An 8437-nucleotide genomic window follows, 5' to 3' on the forward strand; every position below is an offset into this window, starting at 1 on the left:
CATGCACCCAAGGTGAGCTCAACGTCTGTTGCAACCCCGATTCAGTATTTCCAGCTGGCTTGCATGTTCTACCAGTGTTCCTTTCGGCCATTCCATTCATTTTTGCGCATCGTTTGTTTTACCTTGGTATTGGTACAGTAAAGGACTACTCTGTACATGTGCATTCGTCTTAGGAATGTACTCTGAAGTAGTTTAGAACATGCACCACCACCTTTCTTCGATTGCCTCTCTCATTTCCTGTTGGTTATCCACGGCACGTAAACATTGTCCGCCATTTTGTATCTTTTCGAGCTTTCGAACTGGTACCACGACGTATGAATTACTGGTGGATAGACTCGCCCTCGATGTTCATCTCGAGCCCCCTTTCCTTGGACAATTTTCTGGGAATCCCTCCGTTTCTTTGGGGAATCCCTTGCGCGCGCATTGCAGAGTTATCAACCATGCATTTCTGCATAGCGCATGTCTGACTTCGATAGTCATTGGACCGCCCTCTGTCCGATTCATACTTTTTGAGATAATCGTCTCTAAACTTCATTTTCCCACACTTTCGACAGCCCCTATCTCCGTTACGAAGCGTTTGCGGACACATGTTTACTAAGACTTTTTTGTTAGTTTTGGCATGTACTATCTACGGTTTAATTTATGACCATTACTTATTAAACACCCTATATATATATATATATATATATATATATATATATATATATATATATATATATATATATATATATATATATATATATTTTTTTTTTTTTTTTTTGAGAATGTGTTAATAACAATTCCCTTGTATTGGTGTTAATAGAAGAAAATATATTCGAGGAGCGGTCAATATATTTTTGCGCTCGTATAGGAATGTTTTAGCTATTTGTATGTAAATTACGTACGAAATGCGGCAATGTCTGATGAGACTAATGTATAAACTTTATGCTTCTAAGTTCAAAACTATTGAAGATAAGGTGGGGCGTCTGGAAAGAGTGAAAGTGTAGAAGTAACAAAAGTAGAATATCTCGCGGTCATAAGGTTCGTCTATCTAAGGGGGATGAAAACCAAGGACATCTATGCAGAGATGAAAAATGTTTATGGTGAAGAGTGTCCATCCTTAAGAATTATTAAAACATAGAAAAGACAACTGAAATGTGGACGGATGAGTTTGGATGACAAATCTAGAGAGGGAAGACCGTGTTCAGCGATTGATGACATGATTCGGAAAGTTAAATTCCTAGTTTTAGACAATAGACGAATAACCATAAATACTATTGTTAATGAGTTGAAGATTTCCCATGGCTTAGTATCCACTATCTTGCATGATAACCTGCACCTATCCATAGTGTCCGCACTGTGGGTTCCCAGGTTACTCACTCCTTTTCAAAAACAGCAACGCGCTGATTCTGCATCGGAAGTGTTCACTCTCTGTGTACCCAATGAAAATGACTTTTTCGATCATCTCCTGACAATGGATGAATGTTGGAAATATCACTTTGACCCAGAGACTAAAGTGATGAGTAAACAGTGGAAACATAGCAGCTCCCCACCCCCTGAAAAGGCCCGTATGCAGCCTTTTGCTAAGAAGGTCATGCTTTCAGTTTTCTGGAATTGTAAGGGCATTATTCTTACAGATAATCTAACATATGGGCACAGTGTGATTGATGCATATTACAGTTGTCTGCTGGAAAAACTTCGGGATGCCCTAAAGGAAAAGTGACATGGCATTCTCACCAAAGGTGTTCGCCTGTTAGTTGACAATGCTCCCGCCCACAAAGCCCAGGAAACCATGAATCTTGTCCAACGCCTAGGGTACCAATTACTTCCCCATTCTCCATATTCACCTGACATCGCGCCATCAGATTTCTTCTTGTTTCCAAATTTGATACAATCTCTGAAAGGACAGCGTTTTTCTTCAAATGCGGAGGTCATTGCTGCAGTGGAGCACTGGTTTTCCACCCAATGTGACATTTTCTACAAAAAAGGGATTATGGAAGCTGAAGGACCGGTTGCAGAAATGTGTTACTCTGCTTAGTGACTATGTAGAGAAAGACTAATCATAGTCTACATTTGACTCTTCTCCATCAACTCCTTCATAGTGAGGACAAAAACTTATTGACCGCCCCTCGTATTAATTTTTCTTTGTAAAAGAGAAAAATAGGCACTCACGAATATTTCATAATAACACGTCTCTACAGTGTATAAACTATTAGAATTTATATAATCTTTACGTTATTAAATTCTATTAAATCTTTATTTTTATAAACTACTTGCTCGAGATTATCAAGTACAGTATGTGATAAGCAATCCCCCCTCTTTTTTTTTTGAATTGGTGCTTAATCTGAGGTGATCATAAGGGTAGATCTCGAAGATCTCTTGTGGTCGGCGGACCAGTTTGAGAAATACCATTCAAATCAAATTCATTTTACTAACTATCTTTTACTTATTTTGTTCCGGCCCTCACCTACACCTTTAGGTAATCTACAAGTTTTGTTTCACTAAAAAAATTTCCTTCTTTTCAATTACCTTTTCTCACTTATGCAGGGTCTATTCGTTTCCATTTCTAAAGATTCGTATTCATACTTCTTTAAGGTTAAAAATTGATGATGATAGCGAACGGAATGGTGGAATGAAAAAAGTGGGAAGAAACGTAAGAATCCCGGGAAAACCCACGCACACGGCGTTTGTCCACCTCAAACCTCACTTGGCAGTGATCGAACCAAGGACCACACGCACCATACATGAGCACCACTTCTATCCCCTCATTTCCACCTTCCTCGATTCTCCGTTACTCGCATTCCTATCTTTCGTATCTGTAGTTACACAATCTGTTTCCTTTTATTTTCCCTTTTCCTCTTTCTAATTCCACTACAGTTTCCCCTACACTTTTTTTTTCTACACAATCATCAGTTCATCTCGAGATATGACTATACCATTGTAATTTGTTTCTGGTAGTTTCTTCGAAATCTTTTACCGCTTTTTCTTATTCATTCACTTTTAACCCATAAACGCCCCTTGTGCCACCAGTGACCCACTTTATTTTTCACTACGTTACACGTTCTATATCATTCATTTAGCCAAACCACCGTTGTTCCACTTCAGGCACACTACCCGTTCTCTTGTTGTACGAATTTCGTTCAGTTTTCTTCTCAGGTTTTCGATGTAACACGGTATTGTTCAAGGCAGTTGCTAACGAATAAAACTGGTCTTGGGCGTTTGTGGGTTAATCTTATCCATCCTGGTAAAATCGCTATCCATCTTAGTGTTTATCACATTTATCTTTCTCTCTTGCATCTTCTTGATTTCTCATAACAGCATGCATTAATTCCCCATACAACACGCATTAATTCCTCATACAATATGCATTGATTCCCCATACAACATGAATTGCTTCCCCATGCAACATACATTGATTTCCCATATAATATGCATTGTTTCCCTATACAACATAGATTGATTCCCCACACAACATGCATAGTTTGCCCATACAACATAAATTGATTCCCCATAGAACATGCATTGTTTCCCCATACAACATACATTGATTTCCCATATAATATGCATTGTTTCCCTATACAACATAGATTGATTCCCCACAAAACATGCATAGTTTGCCCATACAACATAAATTGATTCCCCATAGAACATGCATTGTTTCCCCATACAACATACATTGATTACTCACATAACATGCATTGTTTCCCCATACAACATGCATTGATTCCTTATACAACACGCATTGGTTCCCCATACAATATGCATTAATTTCCCATAAACTTTTCTGCTTCATATACTTTTGCAGGTCTCACCACGGTCTTGCTGGCTCATCATAGCTCATCATTTCTGATAGAACACTGAAAAGAGAACAAAAACTATTTATAAATACGTATTACATTATAGCAAGAGATACGCATTTTCGTTCGTTGCTACATTAAATGTTTGATGCGGAGAATCAATTGTTGAAGTAGGTTAATAAGCAACATCAACAATTAAATTTATATATTGTTATGCAACAAAATAGGATAAAACAGAACAAGTTGGAAACAATGTAGTGACAGTTCAAGAATTAAAATAAAAATTTCCCTTGGAACACAAAAGAAACAGGAAAATGTAGAAATGGTTTGTATCAAATAGTTTCGTATTTTTTTAAAGTAAAGACATACAAAATAAATTATGTAAGCATATTCGTAGAAAAAAAAACATTGTTGATTTTTATCACAACTTAAAATAGTAACTTACAATCTTGATTCTATTAATAAACCTTTTATTTTTTTACTTATTTTTTTAATTTAAACATTTCTTTCTTTCAATTTAACCTCCTCTCTCTCTCTCGATATATATATATCTGTATAAGAAACAAATCTTTTTCAATTTGAGTTTTTTAAAATAAAGATTGGTTCCATAGATAAAAATATTTTCGAAGAAAAAACTTGGTTTTATTACATGTTTTGCATGTCAATAATAGAAGCCATATAGACTTATTTCTTTTGCTCATTTGCTTAAAAAAGAAAAATTACCATTACAAACAATAAAAACAGGTTCATTCTCTTTTTATCACTGTGAACACAATATAAAAAAAAATCTTTATAGTTGGTTATTGCCCTACTTTGGCTACTTAAAATTGATTAGAACCTGCGCCATCTTTGATTTCAGTCCATTCACTTATATTTATATGCAGAGAGAAGCATTCTCCTTTTTTTTCTTTAAAATAAACAGGGATTTTACTTTTGATTTTACTGATTTTATTCGCTGATGTCTTCTTCAAGTGAAGTTAAATTGTACCAGAATTGAGCACACTATCACTGAGCCATCGTGTCTCCAAGGTATATTCAAATTAGATAACATTTTTTTAAAAAAAAATCCCGAACTTTTTATCTTAACGTTCTGGCTACAGGTCTGCACAAATTTCTAGTTCGCAATTTGATTTTTAAGCCAAGATATTTTGACTTTCCAGAAGGGCAAATCTATTGGCATACAAAACATTTTTGTAGCCTCCCAGTTAAGAGGCCTTATACCGGCGAAATTAAAATACCGCCTATTTTACAGTAATCATGTGATATTTTCAAATAGATAAAAGATAATTGAAGTGTGGAACATGAGCGCCTTAGACAACATTATTTTGCGTAAGGTACCGTTATCACAAGTCACCTAGTGTCTTTCCGTTTTCTGCTGTTTAGAAACGCAAAAATAAATGCCGATTTTCAAAATGACTCGAAACCGAAAGTAGATAAGTGAATCGTGATAACGGTATCTCATGTAAAATGATATTGTCTTGTTTCACATTTCGATTATCTTTTACCTATTTGAAGATATCACATAATTAATGTAAAATTAGCGGTATTTTAATTTCGCCGGGATGAGGCATCTTAAGCAACCCACCAATGATAAAGTATTTTTTAAAAAATTGCCAGATCAGAATAGCCATAGGACAGAATATTCGGTAATATTGTGCCTCTCATAAAATACAAGTAAAAATAGAGGAGAAGGTAAAAAAAAAAAAAAAATCATGTATACTTGAAATGTATATATAAGTGTATTCTTCGTTGGCAAAATGGTATTAAGATGTCGCAAGGAAATTTAAACGCATCAAAAGACATAACTGGGAAAATATCAGTTGAGTTTCATGATGACAATACACGCTACTGAACAAAAAGGAAACACTCACTCTCATTAGAAAGAACATAAGAAACATTTTTTTTTCGTGTGTATGTGTGTGTGTTTTACGAGGACGATTCCTCCTTCCCCCCATATATATATACTTGTATGTAGGCCGGTCTTTACGATTCCCACTAAGTTGTAAAACTCTACCTTAGCTCGAATCGTGGATGTCATTGAACACTGTGACCAAGAAGCTACGAGATTTTTTTTTTTTTTTTTAAAGAAAACTATATCATGAACGGGAGCATTTCTTAGAAGACGCCTTACTTTCCCTTTCGACACTCACGCCTTTCGTGTTTTGCGTTTTCATTTTTATTATTATTATTATTATTATTATTATTATTATTATTATTATTATTATTATTATTATTATTATTATTATTATTATTATTATTATTATTATTATTATTATTATTATTATTATTATTATTATTATTATTATTATTATTATTATTATTATTATTATTATTATTTTATTTCTTTCAACCTCTATGAAGTCAAAACCATTCATTGAAAGCTTGTAGTGCAATATTTTCTATTATTCTTATTACTTCACAAGTATTACACGAAGATACAAAATACAATGATTAGCTTCCTCTCTTTTTCACTTATCGTTCCATATATATACTCTAGGGGCTCTGCCCCCTGACACCTACAGTACACTAAACTCTCGAATGCTGGCTTGATATCTCACGTTTGAATATATATGGAGGCTATCCAGGCAAACTAGACCAAACAGCATATTTAAAGTTTTGAGAAAAACGAAAAAGCAAGTTTGAATAACAACTGTAATTTGCAGGAAAAGTCAACTACATTGAAATTTATTCAAATTGTGTCTATTTGAATTACAGCATAGCTGGTCTTCTTTGGCAGATAAAAATTCACATCATTACCTGTACTTTGGTATGAGTAACTCAATTTCCCAAAAATTGATACTTGGTCTAGTCTGGTTGGATATATATATATATATATATATATATATATATATATATATATATATATATATATATATATATATATATATATATATATATATATATATATATATATATATATATATATATATATATATATATATATATATATATGTGTGTGTGTGTGTGTGTGTGTGTATGTATATATAATTTCATTTCCATCTGAAGATGAGCGGGCCGCAGAAAATAACATCTTCTCTGGGGCTATGAACGCCCAGGTGCGTCATTTAGGGGGAAGGGAGAGGTAATTGCCCTCCTGAGTTTAAGATTTATATAGATTTTATCAATAAAATAGTAGTAAATCAGTGAAAAACGCAAAATTTTACTTATATCAAAGAGCCTTGCCTTTCCCAAGCAAAATCTGAAATGACGCTCCTGTTTATTAGTAGTTTCATTGGGAGGTAGGTATCAGGATTTATTTATTTATTGATATATTTATCCGGTTAGGCCCATTCAGAAGAAGGTGACCTGAGCGTGGTATGTAATATATATGATGAAATGAAGTGCAGGCAACAAAACAGAAGAATATATGATGTTAGTTGATATTATGGTGTTAATCCATCCCCTGCTCTGGGGCTACTCAGAGTGGGTTTAGACACGTGGAATCTTGTTAGTTAGAAAACAAAGGAGTGCATTTATGAAATTGTGTGCAATGGATGAATGCATGGCGACATACATACAACGACAGGGGTTATAGTGAGCGGTGGCCTGATCATGTTCATGGAGAGCAAGAAGGTGATGTAAAGGTGAATATACGTAACGTCGTAGAGCTGGAGTCCGGTCTAAGATTTCGTGGAGAATCGGATGAGTGTCCGCTATGCGGAGTGAAATGTAACGAAAGTGAAGAGTGTACAGATGTGATAAGTGTTGATATAGATGTGGGATGGTAGACCTCTTGTGTTGGTATCCGCGGCAGTAAGGATTAAGTAATACGTAAGACATGGCGTTCCAAGACTTGTAGTTTACCATATATATATATATATAACCTAAAAACTGCCATAAATTCTTAAATTTTAATTTTAAATATCTTTCATTCAATAATTCCAGAGTTGGGATAATTTTGGAACTGGGGGGGGGGGAGAATCAGGTAAAAAAAACACCATGTTTATAGGAGAAACGAATTGATGTTACGTAAGGGTAATTAGTAAGCACTAACTTAACCTAACCGAACGTAATCTAAACTAACATAACCTAAACCAACCTAACTTAACCTAACTTAGCCTAAACCATCAAAAACACAGAACATATGGGAAGAAAGTTATAGGAAGAAGTTTAAGCAAAGAATTCTGCCCGCCCCCAAATCCAAAAGTCCTAACCTAAATTAACCCAACCTAAACCAACCTAACCTAAACAATCAAAAAAAACACAGAAAATATAACAAGAAAGTACGAATTTTAAGCAAAAAATTCTGGCCCCGCTATATCCGAAAACATGCCACAGAGTCTGTGCGTATTTCTCGTAAAAGAAATTTACACGTCTGTGAAGTTGTCCCGCCCACCTAATGAATTTTTCTTTTTCTTATCTACATCGTTAGTTTATCGTTAGTTTACGTTAGTTTTGCTAAAATTATCGTTAGTTTCGAAAAAATAAAATTTTTATTCAACAAATAAATGGGCAGGCCAACTTCACGGTTCCCCACCCACAAACGAATTTCAAAAGCTTTTCATATCACATCGTTAGTTTATCGTTATTTTACGTTAGTTTTGCTAAAACTATCGTTAGTTTCGCAAAAATAACGATTTTATTCGAGAAATAAAGTTTCCCGCCAACTGTGAATTAGCCCGCCCATATTGAATTCTCATAAAATTCCAGCTCACATCGTT

At 34.6% G+C, this 8437-nt stretch overlaps 1 protein-coding gene across 1 annotated transcript; it reads left to right on the forward strand.

The window, feature by feature from the left end:
* The first annotated feature begins 1144 nt into the window (after positions 1–1144).
* Positions 1145–1702, forward strand: LOC145689221 (histone-lysine N-methyltransferase SETMAR-like). Its single transcript, XM_081763358.1, has one exon. The coding sequence runs from the start codon at positions 1145–1147 to the stop codon at positions 1700–1702; it is 558 nt and encodes a 185-aa protein (XP_081619484.1).
* The last annotated feature ends 6735 nt before the right edge of the window (positions 1703–8437 follow it).

This window comes from Thermobia domestica, chromosome 7, assembly GCF_964235325.1.
Source record: "Thermobia domestica chromosome 7, izTheDome1.hap1.1, whole genome shotgun sequence".
Lineage (NCBI taxonomy): Eukaryota > Metazoa > Arthropoda > Insecta > Zygentoma > Lepismatidae > Thermobia > Thermobia domestica.